We start from the raw sequence: 21,348 nt of genomic DNA, 5'->3' as shown, positions 1-21,348 counted from the left end.
GATCCTATTGCTATACATTATGTAAACAAGACTCAATGCTTCGTATAACTAATGAATTAAAAAATATCAATAAATACAAAACCAGTAAAACAAAAAACATAAAACAAGAATTGATAAAACCATTGAGAAATTACACTTTTTCAAATAGATCAGTTTAAATACTCAGTATCTGATTTGATATCAACCTTAAATGGCATTCAAATCCAGTCCGTCCCATTTGGAACCGTCCATATAAATCACATGGACACGTTTTTGAAAATCTCAAACCCCCCTCCCTCCCTTTCGGATAAGCTCAAGTTTACTAGGAATTTGCATTTCGGACAACAAATAATACAAGGTTTTTTTTCTTTTCATCATTGCTATAATGTTTTTTTTTCTCATTATGCTACTGTTAGTAGTTAGTACTAGTACTAAATGTTTAACATTACACTGATAAAATTGATTCTGATTCTGTTGTTTCGCTCGTTTGACCGAATTTCACATTTCAAACATTTCACGCTATCACGCCCCACCGCACACGCACTGGTAATTTTAAACTATTCTAGTCGCATCATCACGCCACGGTTCCTCACTTTTTCGTATGGCAGATTGTATAAGTTCAGTGTGTGTGTGTGTTTCTGTGTCCCAGTAAAAGCCCTTTACTAACCTAGCTTAGTCTAGCCTAAATATGCGCGCGCCTAAAATCTGCATCCACAACACACTCACAATCGTCACACTTTTGTTTTCCATCTTCTGTTTGTTGAAGTTCTTTTTTGTAAATAGCTAAAAATATAATACTCGTATTGTTTTCTTCGCTACCCCCTCCTAAAATATCGACTTGAAAGAGTCACTATTCTAAGCTGTTGTTGCTGCTGCTGCGTCCCTCCTCCGGCGCGCTACTTCGAAAGACCAGAGGGTAAAGCTCACAGTTGATTGAGATGGAGTTTTTTTTTGGTTAAGCGATGAGACTTTTCTCGGCCGCGTCCTTCTGTTGGGCTGCTCGCTGCTCGTTGCGTCGCTTTTGTCGCCGGATCAGTGGCATGAAGCCCCAGAGAGCGGATCCTACGAGCAGGACGAAGCCAAGTGCGGTGAAGAGTGGCTGATATTGGCCAATGTTCTCGAAGATGATGCCACAGATGGGCGGGCCGATCAGCTGGAGGATGCCGTTGACGAAGAGGCTGATGCCGTACGAGGAGGTGAGGCGCTCGGTGCCGAGCATTTCGGCCATGATGATGGCGGTGATGCCGACGTAGGTTCCGGACGCGAGTCCGAACAGGGCGCAAAACACGCTGACCATGGAGTAGGAGGTCGCGAGCGGGAGCATGGCCAGGGCGAGGCCGGATATGGACAGGCCGCCGACAAAGTACCACGTCTTGGGGATGAGATTGGTGTCGGAGAGGGCCGAGCCGCCGATGCGACCGACGAGGTCCAGCGTGGACACGATCGAGAGCAGGTAGGCGGCGAGGTTTTTGTCGAATCCTAACGTGCTGGCGTACGCCGGGAGCAGGATGATGAAGTTGGTGTAGCCGATCGCGTTGGTTGAGTTGGAGATTAGGATGACCAGGTAGGTCGGATCTTTGAGCAGCGACAGGTCAAAGTACTTGTTGCCTGTGGATTCTTTGGATTTCTCTCCGGCCTGTTTGGAGGATGGTTTGAAGCTTTCGGCGATTGACCGGAGAGACAGATGGGACGCAAATTCACGCGGTTGATGCGTCGAAAGCGTGCTGCCGTGGTAGGGCGTGCTGATGTACTGGAAACTGCTCGTCGAAGGCGATCGCCGTGGCGGTCTTCCCCGGATCGAGTTGAGTCGGTTCAAGCGAACGTGCGAATCTCCGGCGTTCAGCTGACTGCTGAAGGTCAGATTGCGGTGTTCCTCCTTGATGGGGGTGCTGATTTTGCGCTGTCGACTATTCAGGTCATCCTTCAAGTATGATGCAGGTACGGCCGCGGCCGAAACGCTCCTAGCAAATCCGTCAATCATTCCGTTCTTCGGGTTAAACCGGAATATATCCGGCGATTTGTGCTCCAACGTCGGCGTTGCAATCGGCGTATCGTCTCCAGTTATCATAAACTTTGGCTTAATCGCTGACCCCCTCGCTTGACCAATTTCCGGATCCTCATTACTTTCCGATTCTTCCATGATCGTATCGTCGCTCACCAACTTCTCGACCTGCTTCACCTTCTTGACCCGTTTCATGTGCTTCTCCACCGGCTGATAAAATATCGCCGCAACCCAAACATTCAGCGTAATTCCGCCCATGATCAGGCAAGCCCCTCGATAGCCAAAATTCACCAACAAATACCTCAACACCGGTGGCAAAATGATCGACCCCAGCGCACTTCCAGATATGCACAGCCCATTGGCCAAACCCCGCAACCGCACAAAGTACGACGTCACAATGTACACCGTCGGTGGAAACGACAACCCCGCCCCGGTCCCCACCAACACGCCATAACTCACGTACAAAAAGTTCACCGAAGTCGCCCAATACGTGATGATCATCCCGGCCGCCGCGAACGTCCCCCCAATGATCGTCACCGTCCTGTAGCTGTACTTCACCGACAATATACTCGACAGCGGTCCCAACGAACTGTACAAAAAGTAACACAACGCCGGAATCCACGCCGCGGCCGAGGGCGTCGCTTGGAATGCCTCCAGGAACTCCACAAACAGCACGCCAAAGCTCTTGATCGTGCCCGGCACGAGGATGTTGACCAGCATGGAACCGGCCAGCACCAGCCAACCCCAGCCGCCGTCCGGCGGTACCATCTCGTAGTCATCATCGTCGTCGTCCTCCTCCTCTTGCCCCTCCTTTTGATTGTGATGATTTCCATTGCTGGTCGGCGGCACCATCACCGTCAGCAGCTTGTCGTCGGGTTTGTTCCCGTTGCTTGTCGGTGCCGCTGCATGCGTCGTCGTCGTCGTCTGGTAGGGCGGCGTCGTCGCCCTGCTGTCACTGTCCGTCACCTTGTCGAACTGGATCTTCACTGAAAAAAAGAGAGGAAAGAAGAGGAATATTAAACAAAGATCGTCAACGATGACCACGCGGACCTTGACTTTGGACGGTCAGTTTGCTTCAAGTACAAAAATCAGCGAATGGTTGTCGGTTGTCATAAAACAGGTCATTGCCAAAGTGAGCGGTTTTTACTGCTCTTCCAGGAATTCTGGGTAGTATAATATTACAAAGTTGATGGCGTTTTGAGTTTCGTCGAAAGACATGCACTGCCGTTCTACGCATAATTGTCCCATGTTAAAAAAAGTGCAACTGAGAAAAACGCGATTGAAATTTTTCGTCCGTTTTTTGTGTTTCTACGCATAATTGTCCCGTGGGTCCCTGTTCACCCCATAAGTCCCTAATCATCCCAGATAGCAGTTTATCCCTCTTAATAGTAATCCTCTTGCTATACAATAGGTAAACAATACACAATACGTCATAAAACTGATAATTTCGTGAAAGAAAATAATTGGTGGGACAATTATGCGTAGAAGTTCAACGATGGGACAAACAGACTTGGTGTTGTTTTCAATGAGTTTCCGAACAAAGTACAGTAATCCCTCATATTCGGAACAGTTTACAGATCGGCCAATGTTCAAAAAATCATAGAAAATCAATGATTGAACTTAATGATTCGCTTTTACCTTCATTTGAAAGCTTTTCTTGCGATCTTTCGAATGCTATATCGAACAACTGCAAATTTTAACTTTTATATCGAGTTTTTGAAGAAAAACTTTGACCCTTGAAATCCACAAATTCGGAACACTTTTTTCTTACGGATGTAAACAAACTTTGGTTCTCTCCATGAGTACATAATTTTTACAAAATAATGAATTCAGGCACTGAAACCAACGATACTCATGCTTAGTTATGTTTTATGCATGGTCTGATAACTTTTTTTGTGAAAATATCAGTTAAATTCAGGTGTTCCACAATTGTGGGAGGCACAATAACATCCCACAATCATGGAACAGGCAATTTGGAGGCAGTGTTTTGCTGCTCTGGATAAAATAGTCTTGAAATGAGGTTTTTTGTTCAAAAAGTACTACTTTTACCAGTGAAATAGCAAGAGAATGTCCAAATGAAGGTCCTAAAATAGTAGGGTCGACAGAAAAGCTGCTTTGGCATGTTATTGACAAATTACCACAAAAGTGTTCCGAATTTGTGGGTGTTCCGAATATGTGGGATGACTGTACTAGATTTTATGTGTTTTTCGAAAAGTAAACGTCAAACTAAAACTAAAAATGACAAAAAGTCAGAATAGACCAAAAATTACATGGGACAATTATGCGTAGAACGGCAGTGCAGGTATCGTAAACGACTCACTGTCTCTGTCAACGCTTTCCACATAATTGCTCTAGAAATTAGATTTGAAAAAAAAATCAACTTCATTTTTCGATGTAAAATTGAATTTGCAATCTAAAAGTACTTTAGTGAAATTTTGATAAAGTGCACCGTTTTCAAGTTATAGCCATTTTTAAGTAACTTTTTTGAAAACAGTCGCAGTTTTTCATTTTTTAAATAAGTGCACATGTTTGCCCACCTTTGAAAAAAAAAATTTTTGAAAAGCTGAGAAAATTCTCTATATTTTGCTTTTTTGAACTTTGTTGATACGACCCTTAGTTGCTGAGATATTGCCATGCAAGTGTTTAAAAACAGGAAAATTGATGTTTTTTAAGTCTCACCCAAACAACCCACCATTTTCTAATGTCGATATCTCAGCAACTAATGGTCCGATTTTCAATGTTAAAATATGAAACATTCGTGAAATTTTCCGATCTTTTCAAAAAAAATATTTTTTAAACCAAGACTAACATTTTAAGAGGGCGTAATATTGAATGTTTGGCCCTTTTAAAATGTTAATCTTGGTTTAAAAAAATTTGAAAATATTTTTTTTGAAAAGATCGGAAAATTTCACGAATGTTTCATGTTTTAACATTGTAAATCGGACCATTAGTTGCTGAGATATCGACATTAGAAAATGGTGGGTTGTTTGGGTGAGACTTAGAAAACATCAATTTTCCTGTTTTTAAACACTTGCATGGCAATATCTCAGCAACTAAGGGTCGTATCAACAAAGTTCAAAAAAGCAAAATATAGAGAATTTTCTCAGCTTTTCAAAAATATCTTTAAGAGTGGGCAACAGGGATGGAATAATCCAGAAAAATTCTCCAAAAAAATCAATCTGCTGATGATTTTTTGTGACTGACAAGGAAGCACCACTCAAAAATATTTATTTCACTTTGTTTACACACATTGCCCATCTACAAAATGTGACAGGTCATTTTTCGACGTGTGACATTGCACTTGCAAGTGTAGTAGTGAAAAAGATGTTCCGCCGAATAATCAAGATGATGATTTTTTTAGATTGTTTTAACCGATCTTTCGAGTGCGAGAGAGCAGAGCCATGATCCCTTCGGATTTTGTTTCTTGATGAACATCCAAAGATTTTCTTTTGATGATGATTATTCAATCGCTGGTGGGCAAACATGGGCACTAATTTAAAAAAAATGAATAACTGCGACTATTTTTAAAAATGTTACCTAAAACTGGCTATAATTTTAAAACGGAGCACTTTATCAAAATTTCTCTACAGTACTTTTAGATTGTACATTTGATTTTAAATCGGAAAATTAAGTTGAAAAATTGTTGCGACAGATACTTCGATTTTTTTTTAAATCAATATTGATTCAAAAATTTATAACTTTGTCAAAGATTTTTTGCACAACTTGGAAATTTCTGAAAAGTTGGCATTTAATGTCCCTTAAAACATATCAGAAAATAAAAATAGTGTTTTTTTGCAAATCAAGTTTTAGTGACAAAAAGTGAAATTCAAAATCACCATTTTTTTTACCGTGTATCATATTTTTTCAGTGTAGTCCATACCTACAACTTTGCCGAAGACACCAAATCAATCAAAAAATTATTTCCAAAGATACGGTTTTTCGAAATTTCATAAATCATTTTTGTATGGATAGCTGCCAAATTTGTATGGAAAATTATATGGACAAACTAATGATGCAAAATGGCTTCTTTGGGCATACCGAAGGCACCAAAAAAGTTTCAGCCGGATTAAAAAATACAAAAAAATGAAATCTCAGAGAATTGCTCACATCAGCAACTGGTAAAATTTGCATCAGTTTCTATTGAAATTTACTTTTTTACACATTATTTCAGGTTAAAATAGCACAAAAATCGAGAAAGATTCACACAAAAAAACATGTCAATCAAACGAAAAATCAAAATCCATTGCCCCTGTCAAACTTGACCCTGCCAAGTCAACCCGTTCCGCAAAAGTCGGTCATCGACGCCAATTTCAAAATCGATCCCGCTCGCCACCCCGAATGCCGTCGTCCGGTCGAAGAGTTCTAAATTTATCGCACTCTCGCGATAGCTGGAAAATTTATGAATTTTTGGCTTGACGATGTCGCGCTCGGGGCTGAATCAATTTCTTTGACCGTGAGCTAATTGGTCATGAAGGAGTACACAGTCACCACAGCAGCGCTTCTTGGCAGGGGATCAACGCGGAAAAACAAACCCTTGGAAACACGCGGGAGATGCATCAGCCGGTCACCACCCCCCACTAGAGAGCGCTCGATGACAAATTGGCGCGCGAACGTCATAAAAGTTTGTCAATTAACACTGACCTTCACTAACTGATGTCGCTTAGATTTCACAACTAGCAGAAACTCTGAGAAAAACAAAACAATTTTGCATGAACTTGAATTTCAATTAACCGGCAAGGGTGGAATTTCCGACGGGAAGTCCCTCGTCAGTACGTCAACAGCTGCCATAGATTCTAGTGCCTTGACTCTTAAAGTGCCTTCAAATGAAAAAGTAAGACACACAATTTGATTAGCTTCAATTGGTCCAATTTCCCTTGAAGAGATCTCCGTATAACGAAACTGCGTGACACTTTGTCACCGTTCTCTGATAGCATGACCTAGTATGACAAGCTGTAAGTCAAACAAAATAACACACTTTTGCGAAATTAAGTTTCATTATCAAGACGGGCGCGTTCAAATGAATACTAATGGTCACGCTTGAACGGCCATTTGGCGCTCGCGCGTTGGCAATGAACTTTTGGCGCGTAACGGCATTTGTCATGCAGTATTTTCCGGTGATTTCGGCGCGAAGGTGCCCCGAAACTGGTCATCGTTACTTTACGTTGTGGCATGTGGACCACCCACGTGCAAGCAAAAGCGTTGTTTGCCTCAACATTTTTAAGGAAATAATAATCAGAAAAATAGTTTTTAAAAAAATAGCTTAAACAAATATTTTGACGAAAAATTACGTTTTGTCTATAGTGGTAGACTTTCCTCTGCTTGTTTTTGCCTTCCTCACCTCACTGAGGCAAGGCTATAAAATCACTCAAAAATTGAACTTTTTAAATAAGCCTCCAAGATATACCTTTACGTATACATATCGGCTCAGAATCAAATTCTGAGCAAATGTCTGTGCGTGTGGATGGACGTAGAATTTTTTTTTCTCACTCACTTTTCTCGGAACTGGCTCGATTGATTTTGTCCGGATCTATGATTTTTGACTAGTCTTCAGGTTCTTTAAGTCTTTTTTTAATTTCATCCGGTTTGTTGCAGTACTTTAAAAGTTATGTTCGAAAAACTGTTTTGGTTGATACAAAAAAGGGTCATTATTTACATAATTTGAAAGCTCCGGCGGATTGCTGTCGGAACTTTCCGCTCAGTGCACGCACACAGTGCTTTCAAATGGTTCATTAAATTTATCATAGATGGCAGCACTTCAAATGGTTCATTAAATTTATCATAGATGGCAGCACTCAGATGAATAGTGTCTTTACTAAGTAAGCGTTAGCCAAAGCTTTCGTAGTGTGTGGTTGCAAGGCTTTTAGGAGGAAGGCAGCAACCACCTTCTGGTGGATTAAGTAACGTTTTTTTTTTAAATATTAGGGTTGATTTGAAAATTATGAAAATATTTTTTTTCGAAAGTTCAAGACGATTTTTCGACTTCTTTCCACCGTTTTCGAAAATCATCATTTTTTCGAAAAAGTGGCAACACTGCCAAATGAATTTTGAACAACTTGCGGCACTGCTCAAAAGATAGCATTATTATTTAAAATTAAAATGTTGATCGATAACATAGCTACGACAATTTTTTTTAGAAAAAGAATTTATAAAAATAAAACGTTTTTGCTTATTACAATTTTTTATTATTATTAAAAGCTGAACTTCTATTTTGTAAAAAACGGAGTTAAATCAAATTTGAAATCAAAATTACTTTACACTACCACACTACCAAACGTTTGGTTTGACAGTAAGTGTGAGTCCCGTGTAAAAAATGACAGTTCGTCACTTTTTAGTTGAGCAATTGTCTACCAAAACCGGAAATGGATTTTATTTGTATTTTTTGATTTGGCTTAAACTTTATGGGGGCCTTCCCTATGACCAAATAAGCTACCCTAGTAACATTTTAGGTTTTAAGTAGGCCATAAAAGCCTATTTAGGCCGTATGAGGGTTTCCAGAACCATGATAAAACCTGTAAGTTTAAAAATGTTACTAGGGTATTTTGTGTCATTGGTTCACCCATACAAGTCCCCATACAATTTTGGCAGCTGTCCATACAAAAATGGTACGTACATATTCAAATAGCTGTAACTTTTCAGTGAATTTTCTGATCAATTTGGTGTCTTCGGCAAAGTTGTAGGTATTGTTGAGGACTATTGAGAAAAAATAGGTACACGAAATTTTTTTTTTGCAGATTTTCTAATCGACTTTTTTTACAAAAACTCAATTTCCCAAAATATGTATGTTTTGATTTTCGAGATTTTTTGATATATTTTAGGGGACAAAAACACGCAACTTTTGAGCCATAGAGAAACATGGTCAAAAATCTGCCGCCGAGTTATGAATTTTTGAAAAAATAGTGATTTTGGGAAAAAATCGAAATTTCATGCAAAAACAAATTTGACGTAATTTTCTAATGTAAAATTGAGTTTCCAATCGAAAACTACTTTACAGATTTTTTGATAAAGTGCTCCGTTTTCAAGATATAGCCACCGAAAGTTTGATTTTAGCGAAATATTTGCAGTTTTTCGATTTTTAAAAACAGTGACCATGAGTGACCGTTTCTGAAAATATTTTTTTGAAAAGTTCAGAAAATTTGCTATAAATTGTCTAAGAGACATTGAAGATTGAACCTCAGGTTGCTGAGATACAGCCGCTTTAAGAAAAAGAAACAGGAAAATTCAAGGGGAAAACCACTCTCATCAAAGAGCCCTGGGCACCATCGGGAACGTTCTCAGGCACCTTCAGGCACCTTCAGGCACTTTCAGGCACAAGCTCGGGCACCTTTCATTCTGACTTTGACAATTGGAAAATCAAAGTAATCAGAGTTCTATCCCAAACATTTTAAGTTGTCAGAAGTACTGTTTCTGGTTGCTAGTGCATTTTTTCAATTTAAATAATTTGTTAGCTAAACAATTGTATTTTGTCGTGAATTCCTTTGGTGTCATTGATTAAGGAAGGAAAGTAATTTTCAAATAAGGACTTTATAAAAAAATAACCCGTTTTTCTTTACTAGATGCACAAAAAAACTCGTTCCTTAGGATTAATCAATTGAAGATGAATTTCAAGATTTTCAAATTCGGCTTGGAAGAGACTTATTTTAAAATTTGATCATACTTTGTAATGTTTTCAATTATACAGAAATAAAAGCAGTGTTTTACGAGTTGCTATATGCTTCTGGTGTACTTTTTTTTTTTTTTGAAAACAAAACAACAGAATGGTTTATGGTCTAGAAATTAGTTTTGTCGCTGTAAATCGTTTCAATATTTAGGGTTTGGGCACGTGTCGAATTAAATGTTTTAACTTGGATAACGTCGATTTTCGAAAGTTTTGAATGTGAATGTGGTTGTTGAAATATATGTGATCCTGTTGATTGCTCCGGGTTCTTTATCAGATTAGTGAAAATTATAGAATTCATGATCGGGTTTTTCAAAATTGTTTCCAGTAAAATATTTTTTTCTGGTCACGGGTTCTTTATTGTATTTAAAAAATATATAAATATATTTTGTTTTTTTTTATAAAAATAAAACTGGCTTGATGAATATGTCTTGAAGGTACAAATTGTGCTGCATTTGGCAAACGGCATCTTGTCTTTGTACGGCAACCTGCGTAGAGGCCGGGACTGTCTCGAACTGAGTGGTGGCGGTGAAAAACTTCCTCCAGGTCCTGTTGAACTTCCCGAGGCAAACATCTGGGCCTGTCCGGGTAGTGTTGGAACTTAAGCCGGATACAACGTGCGCCCATGATGCCAATGTGCTGATCGTGAAACTTAAACTTGCAGACCAGCCATCTTTGGCTCTTCGGAAAACCTGCTGCTCCGGCACCGACACGTAGTTGACATGCCCTAAAATTAAGCAAAAGTCATTTAAATAATTGAATTCATTTGAATTGAATTTTTGATTACATTCGTGCTGTTGGTAAAACCTCACCAGCGGTCTATTGGGATCGGCACCGCCGACAGGCTTTAACGTGCGTGATTCCTAATGTGGGAATGCTTGCGACGATCTCAGGATCGCGGGTGGACACGACGCCGCGACTTATAGCGCTTTCGGTGGTCCCTTCCTTCGCTTGGCGCTTCCAAAAGGTAAGATTCCTCGAGCGGCTGTGTACCTCCGGGAAAAATTCAAAACACAAACCGACAGCTCTATCAGTTAAATTCAGGTGTTCCACAATTGTGGGAGGCACAATAACATCCCACAATCATGGAACAGGCAATTTGGAGGCAGTGTTTTGCTGCTCTGGATAAAATAGTCTTGAAATGAGGTTTTTTGTTCAAAAAGTACTACTTTTACCAGTGAAATAGCAAGAGAATGTCCAAATGAAGGTCCTAAAATAGTAGGGTCGACAGAAAAGCTGCTTTGGCATGTTATTGACAAATTACCACAAAAGTGTTCCGAATTTGTGGGTGTTCCGAATATGTGGGATGACTGTACTAGATTTTATGTGTTTTTCGAAAAGTAAACGTCAAACTAAAACTAAAAATGACAAAAAGTCAGAATAGACCAAAAATTACATGGGACAATTATGCGTAGAACGGCAGTGCAGGTATCGTAAACGACTCACTGTCTCTGTCAACGCTTTCCACATAATTGCTCTAGAAATTAGATTTGAAAAAAAAATCAACTTCATTTTTCGATGTAAAATTGAATTTGCAATCTAAAAGTACTTTAGTGAAATTTTGATAAAGTGCACCGTTTTCAAGTTATAGCCATTTTTAAGTAACTTTTTTGAAAACAGTCGCAGTTTTTCATTTTTTAAATAAGTGCACATGTTTGCCCACCTTTGAAAAAAAAAATTTTTGACAAGCTGAGAAAATTCTCTATATTTTGCTTTTTTGAACTTTGTTGATACGACCCTTAGTTGCTGAGATATTGCCATGCAAGTGTTTAAAAACAGGAAAATTGATGTTTTTTAAGTCTCACCCAATTAACCCACCATTTTCTAATGTCGATATCTCAGCAACTAATGGTCCGATTTTCAATGTTAAAATATGAAACATTCGTGAAATTTTCCGATCTTTTCAAAAAAAATATTTTTTAAACCAAGACTAACATTTTAAGAGGGCGTAATATTGAATGTTTGGCCCTTTTAAAATGTTAATCTTGGTTTAAAAAAATTTGAAAATATTTTTTTTGAAAAGATCGGAAAATTTCACGAATGTTTCATGTTTTAACATTGTAAATCGGACCATTAGTTGCTGAGATATCGACATTAGAAAATGGTGGGTTGTTTGGGTGAGACTTAGAAAACATCAATTTTCCTGTTTTTAAACACTTGCATGGCAATATCTCAGCAACTAAGGGTCGTATCAACAAAGTTCAAAAAAGCAAAATATAGAGAATTTTCTCAGCTTTTCAAAAATATCTTTAAGAGTGGGCAACAGGGATGGAATAATCCAGAAAAATTCTCCAAAAAAATCAATCTGCTGATGATTTTTTGTGACTGACAAGGAAGCACCACTCAAAAATATTTATTTCACTTTGTTTACACACATTGCCCATCTACAAAATGTGACAGGTCATTTTTCGACGTGTGACATTGCACTTGCAAGTGTAGTAGTGAAAAAGATGTTCCGCCGAATAATCAAGATGATGATTTTTTTAGATTGTTTTAACCGATCTTTCGAGTGCGAGAGAGCAGAGCCATGATCCCTTCGGATTTTGTTTCTTGATGAACATCCAAAGATTTTCTTTTGATGATGATTATTCAATCGCTGGTGGGCAAACATGGGCACTAATTTAAAAAAAATGAATAACTGCGACTATTTTTAAAAATGTTACCTAAAACTGGCTATAATTTTAAAACGGAGCACTTTATCAAAATTTCTCTACAGTACTTTTAGATTGTACATTTGATTTTAAATCGGAAAATTAAGTTGAAAAATTTTTGCGACAGATACTTCGATTTTTTTTTAAATCAATATTGATTCAAAAATTTATAACTTTGTCAAAGATTTTTTGCACAACTTGGAAATTTCTGAAAAGTTGGCATTTAATGTCCCTTAAAACATATCAGAAAATAAAAATAGTGTTTTTTTGCAAATCAAGTTTTAGTGACAAAAAGTGAAATTCAAAATCACCATTTTTTTTACCGTGTATCATATTTTTTCAGTGTAGTCCATACCTACAACTTTGCCGAAGACACCAAATCAATCAAAAAATTATTTCCAAAGATACGGTTTTTCGAAATTTCATAAATCATTTTTGTATGGATAGCTGCCAAATTTGTATGGAAAATTATATGGACAAACTAATGATGCAAAATGGCTTCTTTGGGCATACCGAAGGCACCAAAAAAGTTTCAGCCGGATTAAAAAATACAAAAAAATGAAATCTCAGAGAATTGCTCACATCAGCAACTGGTAAAATTTGCATCAGTTTCTATTGAAATTTACTTTTTTACACATTATTTCAGGTTAAAATAGCACAAAAATCGAGAAAGATTCACACAAAAAAACATGTCAATCAAACGAAAAATCAAAATCCATTGCCCCTGTCAAACTTGACCCTGCCAAGTCAACCCGTTCCGCAAAAGTCGGTCATCGACGCCAATTTCAAAATCGATCCCGCTCGCCACCCCGAATGCCGTCGTCCGGTCGAAGAGTTCTAAATTTATCGCACTCTCGCGATAGCTGGAAAATTTATGAATTTTTGGCTTGACGATGTCGCGCTCGGGGCTGAATCAATTTCTTTGACCGTGAGCTAATTGGTCATGAAGGAGTACACAGTCACCACAGCAGCGCTTCTTGGCAGGGGATCAACGCGGAAAAACAAACCCTTCGAAACACGCGGGAGATGCATCAGCCGGTCACCACCCCCCACTAGAGAGCGCTCGATGACAAATTGGCGCGCGAACGTCATAAAAGTTTGTCAATTAACACTGACCTTCACTAACTGATGTCGCTTAGATTTCACAACTAGCAGAAACTCTGAGAAAAACAAAACAATTTTGCATGAACTTGAATTTCAATTAACCGGCAAGGGTGGAATTTCCGACGGGAAGTCCCTCGTCAGTACGTCAACAGCTGCCATAGATTCTAGTGCCTTGACTCTTAAAGTGCCTTCAAATGAAAAAGTAAGACACACAATTTGATTAGCTTCAATTGGTCCAATTTCCCTTGAAGAGATCTCCGTATAACGAAACTGCGTGACACTTTGTCACCGTTCTCTGATAGCATGACCTAGTATGACAAGCTGTAAGTCAAACAAAATAACACACTTTTGCGAAATTAAGTTTCATTATCAAGACGGGCGCGTTCAAATGAATACTAATGGTCACGCTTGAACGGCCATTTGGCGCTCGCGCGTTGGCAATGAACTTTTGGCGCGTAACGGCATTTGTCATGCAGTATTTTCCGGTGATTTCGGCGCGAAGGTGCCCCGAAACTGGTCATCGTTACTTTACGTTGTGGCATGTGGACCACCCACGTGCAAGCAAAAGCGTTGTTTGCCTCAACATTTTTAAGGAAATAATAATCAGAAAAATAGTTTTTAAAAAAATAGCTTAAACAAATATTTTGACGAAAAATTACGTTTTGTCTATAGTGGTAGACTTTCCTCTGCTTGTTTTTGCCTTCCTCACCTCACTGAGGCAAGGCTATAAAATCACTCAAAAATTGAACTTTTTAAATAAGCCTCCAAGATATACCTTTACGTATACATATCGGCTCAGAATCAAATTCTGAGCAAATGTCTGTGCGTGTGGATGGACGTAGAATTTTTTTTTCTCACTCACTTTTCTCGGAACTGGCTCGATTGATTTTGTCCGGATCTATGATTTTTGACTAGTCTTCAGGTTCTTTAAGTCTTTTTTTAATTTCATCCGGTTTGTTGCAGTACTTTAAAAGTTATGTTCGAAAAACTGTTTTGGTTGATACAAAAAAGGGTCATTATTTACATAATTTGAAAGCTCCGGCGGATTGCTGTCGGAACTTTCCGCTCAGTGCACGCACACAGTGCTTTCAAATGGTTCATTAAATTTATCATAGATGGCAGCACTTCAAATGGTTCATTAAATTTATCATAGATGGCAGCACTCAGATGAATAGTGTCTTTACTAAGTAAGCGTTAGCCAAAGCTTTCGTAGTGTGTGGTTGCAAGGCTTTTAGGAGGAAGGCAGCAACCACCTTCTGGTGGATTAAGTAACGTTTTTTTTTTAAATATTAGGGTTGATTTGAAAATTATGAAAATATTTTTTTTCGAAAGTTCAAGACGATTTTTCGACTTCTTTCCACCGTTTTCGAAAATCATCATTTTTTCGAAAAAGTGGCAACACTGCCAAATGAATTTTGAACAACTTGCGGCACTGCTCAAAAGATAGCATTATTATTTAAAATTAAAATGTTGATCGATAACATAGCTACGACAATTTTTTTTAGAAAAAGAATTTATAAAAATAAAACGTTTTTGCTTATTACAATTTTTTATTATTATTAAAAGCTGAACTTCTATTTTGTAAAAAACGGAGTTAAATCAAATTTGAAATCAAAATTACTTTACACTACCACACTACCAAACGTTTGGTTTGACAGTAAGTGTGAGTCCCGTGTAAAAAATGACAGTTCGTCACTTTTTAGTTGAGCAATTGTCTACCAAAACCGGAAATGGATTTTATTTGTATTTTTTGATTTGGCTTAAACTTTATGGGGGCCTTCCCTATGACCAAATAAGCTACCCTAGTAACATTTTAGGTTTTAAGTAGGCCATAAAAGCCTATTTAGGCCGTATGAGGGTTTCCAGAACCATGATAAAACCTGTAAGTTTAAAAATGTTACTAGGGTATTTTGTGTCATTGGTTCACCCATACAAGTCCCCATACAATTTTGGCAGCTGTCCATACAAAAATGGTACGTACATATTCAAATAGCTGTAACTTTTCAGTGAATTTTCTGATCAATTTGGTGTCTTCGGCAAAGTTGTAGGTATTGTTGAGGACTATTGAGAAAAAATAGGTACACGAAATTTTTTTTTTGCAGATTTTCTAATCGACTTTTTTTACAAAAACTCAATTTCCCAAAATATGTATGTTTTGATTTTCGAGATTTTTTGATATATTTTAGGGGACAAAAACACGCAACTTTTGAGCCATAGAGAAACATGGTCAAAAATCTGCCGCCGAGTTATGAATTTTTGAAAAAATAGTGATTTTGGGAAAAAATCGAAATTTCATGCAAAAACAAATTTGACGTAATTTTCTAATGTAAAATTGAGTTTCCAATCGAAAACTACTTTACAGATTTTTTGATAAAGTGCTCCGTTTTCAAGATATAGCCACCGAAAGTTTGATTTTAGCGAAATATTTGCAGTTTTTCGATTTTTAAAAACAGTGACCATGAGTGACCGTTTCTGAAAATATTTTTTTTAAAAAGTTCAGAAAATTTGCTATAAATTGTCTAAGAGACATTGAAGATTGAACCTCAGGTTGCTGAGATACAGCCGCTTTAAGAAAAAGAAACAGGAAAATTCAAGGGGAAAACCACTCTCATCAAAGAGCCCTGGGCACCATCGGGAACGTTCTCAGGCACCTTCAGGCACCTTCAGGCACTTTCAGGCACAAGCTCGGGCACCTTTCATTCTGACTTTGACAATTGGAAAATCAAAGTAATCAGAGTTCTATCCCAAACATTTTAAGTTGTCAGAAGTACTGTTTCTGGTTGCTAGTGCATTTTTTCAATTTAAATAATTTGTTAGCTAAACAATTGTATTTTGTCGTGAATTCCTTTGGTGTCATTGATTAAGGAAGGAAAGTAATTTTCAAATAAGGACTTTATAAAAAAATAACCCGTTTTTCTTTACTAGATGCACAAAAAAACTCGTTCCTTAGGATTAATCAATTGAAGATGAATTTCAAGATTTTCAAATTCGGCTTGGAAGAGACTTATTTTAAAATTTGATCATACTTTGTAATGTTTTCAATTATACAGAAATAAAAGCAGTGTTTTACGAGTTGCTATATGCTTCTGGTGTACTTTTTTTTTTTTTTGAAAACAAAACAACAGAATGGTTTATGGTCTAGAAATTAGTTTTGTCGCTGTAAATCGTTTCAATATTTAGGGTTTGGGCACGTGTCGAATTAAATGTTTTAACTTGGATAACGTCGATTTTCGAAAGTTTTGAATGTGAATGTGGTTGTTGAAATATATGTGATCCTGTTGATTGCTCCGGGTTCTTTATCAGATTAGTGAAAATTATAGAATTCATGATCGGGTTTTTCAAAATTGTTTCCAGTAAAATATTTTTTTCTGGTCACGGGTTCTTTATTGTATTTAAAAAATATATAAATATATTTTGTTTTTTTTTTATAAAAATAAAACTGGCTTGATGAATATGTCTTGAAGGTACAAATTGTGCTGCATTTGGCAAACGGCATCTTGTCTTTGTACGGCAACCTGCGTAGAGGCCGGGACTGTCTCGAACTGAGTGGTGGCGGTGAAAAACTTCCTCCAGGTCCTGTTGAACTTCCCGAGGCAAACATCTGGGCCTGTCCGGGTAGTGTTGGAACTTAAGCCGGATACAACGTGCGCCCATGATGCCAATGTGCTGATCGTGAAACTTAAACTTGCAGACCAGCCATCTTTGGCTCTTCGGAAAACCTGCTGCTCCGGCACCGACACGTAGTTGACATGCCCTAAAATTAAGCAAAAGTCATTTAAATAATTGAATTCATTTGAATTGAATTTTTGATTACATTCGTGCTGTTGGTAAAACCTCACCAGCGGTCTATTGGGATCGGCACCGCCGACAGGCTTTAACGTGCGTGATTCCTAATGTGGGAATGCTTGCGACGATCTCAGGATCGCGGGTGGACACGACGCCGCGACTTATAGCGCTTTCGGTGGTCCCTTCCTTCGCTTGGCGCTTCCAAAAGGTAAGATTCCTCGAGCGGCTGTGTACCTCCGGGAAAAATTCAAAACACAAACCGACAGCTCTCCAAAAAAGTGAAAATAAAGTAACAGGGTTGCTTAGCATCGTACAAAATTATTTGTTTTGCTACCGGGCACATTCGGGCAAGTTCGGGCACCCTTTGGGCAACTTCAGGGCACAGCCTGCTCAGGGCAATGATCAGAGTGGTTTTCCCCTTGGGAAAATTGATGTTTTCTAAGTCTCACCAAAACAACCCACCATTTTCTAATGTCGATATCTCAGCAACTAATGGTCTGATTTTCATTGTTAATAGATGAAACATTCGTGAAATTTCTGGTTTTTTGGAAAACAAATTTTTGAAATTTTTTAAATTAAGACTAGCATTTTAATTGAATATTACGCCCATTTAAAATGCTAGTCTTGATTTAAAAAAATTCAAAATATTTTTTTCGAAAAGATCGGAAAATTTCACGAATCTTTCATGTTTTAACATTGAAACTCGGACCATTAGTTGCTGAGATATCGACATTAGAAAATGGTGGGTTGTCTTGGTGAGACTTAGAAAACATCAATTTTCCTGTTTCTTTTTCTTAAAGCGGCTGTATCTCAGCAACCTGAGGTTCAATCTTCAATGTCTCTTAGACAATTTTATAGCAAATTTTCTGAACTTTTCAAAAAAAATATTTTCAGAAATGGTCACTCATGGTCACTATTTTTAAAAATCGAAAAACTGCAAATATTTCGCTAAAATCAAACTTTCGGTGGCTATATCTTGAAAACGGAGCACTTTATCAAAAAATCTGTAAAGTAGTTTTCGATTGGAAATTCAATTTTACATTAAAAAATTACGTCAAATTTGTTTTTGCATAAAATTTCGATTTTTTCCCAAAATCACTATTTTTTTCAAAAATTCATAACTCGGCGGCAGATTTTTTGACCATGTTTCTCTATGGCTCAAAAGTTGCGTGTTTTTGTCCCCTAAAATATATCAAAAAATCTCGAAAATCAAAAAATACATATTTTGGGAAATTGAGTATTTGTGAAAAAAAAGTTGATTAAAAAATCTGCAATTTTTTTTTCCGTTCACCTATTTTTTTCTCAATAGTCCTCAACAATACCTACAACTTTGCCGAAGACACCAAATTGATCAGAAAATTCACTCAAAAGTTACAGCTGTTTGAATGTTTACATACCATTTTTGTATGGACAGCAGCCAAAATTGTATGGAGACTTGTATGGGTGAACCAATGACACAAAATAGCTTATTTGGTCATAGGGAAGGCCCCCACAAAGTTCGAGCCAAATCAAAAAATACAAAAAATAAAAATGGTCGAAATCGGCCGATTTCGTAGAGAGTTGCTCAGTTTGACTTTGTCAAAACAACGGGGTACAAACTAAAAAAAGTTTCATAGCATAGCATTGGTGTGGTACAAACTTAAAAAGTTTCAAACGAAAAAGTGACCAACCATCGAGGGTTGGGTGTATATGAAAAAGACTAAAATCCAAGATTGCGGAATTTGGAAATTAAGAATATTGATTTGGTAACAGGTAATCAACAAGATTTTTTTATAATTCAATTATTCGAAATTTCTGAAAAGATCCTCGGAAAATGTTGTTCCTCATCTGTTGAGCTCAGATTTCGGTCATTCATTTTTTTTTTGTATTTTTCAATCCGGACGAAACTTTTTTGGTGCCTTCGGTATGCCCAAAGAAGCCATTTTGCATCATTAGTTTGTCCATATAATTTTCCAAGTAATTTTCCATACAAATTTGGCAGCTGTCCATACAAAAATGATGTATGAAAGTTCAAAAATCAGTATCTTTTGAAGGAATTTTTTGATCCAGTTGGTGTCTTCGGCAAAGTTGTAGGCATGGATAAGGACTACACTGGAAAAAAAGAAACACGGGAAATAAATTTGGTGATTTTTAATTTAACTCTTTGTCATTAAAATTTGATTTGCAAAAAACAATATTTTAATTTATTTGATATGTTTTAGGGGACATCAAATGCCAACTTTTCAGAAATTTCCAGGTTGTGCAAAAAATCTTTGACCGAGTTATAAATTTTTGAATCAATACTGATGTTTTCAAAAAATCGAAATATTGGTCGCAAAAAAAATCAGCTTAATTTTTCGATGTAAAATCAATGTACTTTAGTGAAATTTTGATAAAGTGATTTTTTTACCGTGTATCATTTTTTTCAATGTAGTCTTATCCATACCTACAACTTTGCCGAAGACACCAAATCGATTTTCATATATCATTTTTGTAGGGACAGCTGCCAAATTTGTATGGAAAATTATATGGACAAACTGATGATTCAAAATGGCTTCTTTGGGCATACCGAAAGCACCATAAAAGTTTCAGCCGGATTAACTTCATTTTAACTTCATCATCCCGGTACGAGAATCGACCTCACGAACTCTGGATTGGAAACCCAGCACGCCGCTAGTCGAAACCCATCCCCTACCGGTCAGTATTCCCAGTGAGCATATTTACTCTTTTAAGGGATCAGACTTTGCCGAGCCAGACAGGAATCGAACCCATCACCTTCCGCTTACAAGGCGAAACCATTAATCTCACGGCCACGGAAGCTCGGCCGATTTCGTAGAGAATTGCTCTGTTTCGTTTTTCAAACTGCACATTTAAAAACTCATGAATTCCTGAAACGACACTCGCCACACGAAATTATCTGGCCTTGAATTTTATCTGGTCCAGCGATTGTCTCTGCACGCTTGATTGACGGAAGCAAATGAGGGGTGGTGATTGGCAATCAATATATTGCCTTATTTAAGGACAACTGTCGTCACTGTCGTTAAAACAGTGACTATGTGCTTCATATCTGTTGTCGAGACAACTCTATCACTTTGAGCAAAGTTGATAAGCTGTCCCGAGCAGACGGAAATAACGTGGAAATAACATTTTTTGGTATTTTATAATACTAGGTCAATAATATATTCTGTTATGTATAACAAAATTTGTTATTCGTCGTTATGATTTTTTGTTATTGGATTGTTATTGTAATAACAGACTAATAACACTTTTAGTTATTTTTTGTTATTTTAACAACTAATCCGATCATCCCAATAACAATTGGAGTTATTCTTCCATAACAAAAAATGTTATTCTAAAGTTGTTTTGAAATTCAACCTATATCAAACCAATAACAAATTTTGTTATGATAACTTAAACTGTTATTAAACCCTTATGCAAAAATTGATTTTTCAAGAAGATTCCATAACATTTTCTGGTATTTTAACAGTATTTGTTATTGAAATGGCATGATTTTTGTTATTACCGTCTGCCCGGGGTGCGCGTAAATTACGCTGTCCAAGTGGTTCAATATTTGAATCACCCCCCGATTTCGGGTAGCTACTCACCAATCTTCCGCTGGCTGTCGCTGCGACTCAGCTCGTCGCTGTCCACGCCGCTGCAGCTGCCGCCGTGCTCCGACGACTGCTTGACCGGGCTGTAGTCGCCATTTTTGGTGCTCAGCTTGCCCTCGCTGCACTCGACACTCTCCTCACCCATCCCGGACAGTTGCGCTCACTTGTTCCGGTTCACAACAGCTACTCCTTCTCGCACTCACTCAACCGCCAATCATGCGGGCCCGTCCGCGTCGGGGTTGCCGCCGCCAGACTCGGGGACGGAATTTCGGTCGTCCGACGGTTCGTCCGCGACACAGTGGTGGTCTCCGGCGAGGCCAGCGGACACCATCCGTGGCTGTTGTGTGGTGCGGCCAGCAAATCTTAGTGAATCAAGCCCTGCGAAACAAGGAAATCGAGAGGGAATGGGGTCAAAATCGTGTTTTTCTTTATTTTTATGGATCAAACCGGGCTTGGATTACGGCTTTACGATTGTTTTCGAACACGCGGCCCTCAGCAGGAAAACAAGACGGAAAGCAATCAATTTCTGTTTTGTGTCGCACTTTTTGCAAGCTGAGCATTCCGAGCGATATAGTCGTGTGA

General features: G+C 38.0%; 1 protein-coding gene across 3 annotated transcripts in view; it reads right to left on the bottom strand.

Moving 5' to 3' along the window:
• Positions 1–572: 572 nt before the first annotated feature.
• Positions 573–21,348, bottom strand: part of LOC120421783 (monocarboxylate transporter 13) — a 34,241-nt gene continuing 13,465 nt past the window's right edge. For all 3 annotated transcript variants that reach the window (XM_039585056.2, XM_039585055.2, XM_039585053.2), the window contains exons 2-3: positions 20,761–21,144; positions 573–2,967 (exon numbers count right to left, since the gene is read on the bottom strand). In XM_039585056.2, coding sequence (XP_039440990.1) covers positions 935–2,967; positions 20,761–20,911 — 2,184 coding nt within the window. In that variant the 5' untranslated portion in view covers positions 20,912–21,144 and the 3' untranslated portion in view covers positions 573–934. The remainder of the gene's footprint in view (positions 2,968–20,760; positions 21,145–21,348) is intronic.

Source organism: Culex pipiens, chromosome 1 (genome assembly GCF_016801865.2).
Source record: "Culex pipiens pallens isolate TS chromosome 1, TS_CPP_V2, whole genome shotgun sequence".
Taxonomy (NCBI): Eukaryota; Metazoa; Arthropoda; class Insecta; order Diptera; family Culicidae; genus Culex; species Culex pipiens.
Note: the sequence above shows the minus strand (reverse complement) of the source record. Positions and strands in the feature narration are given on the sequence as shown.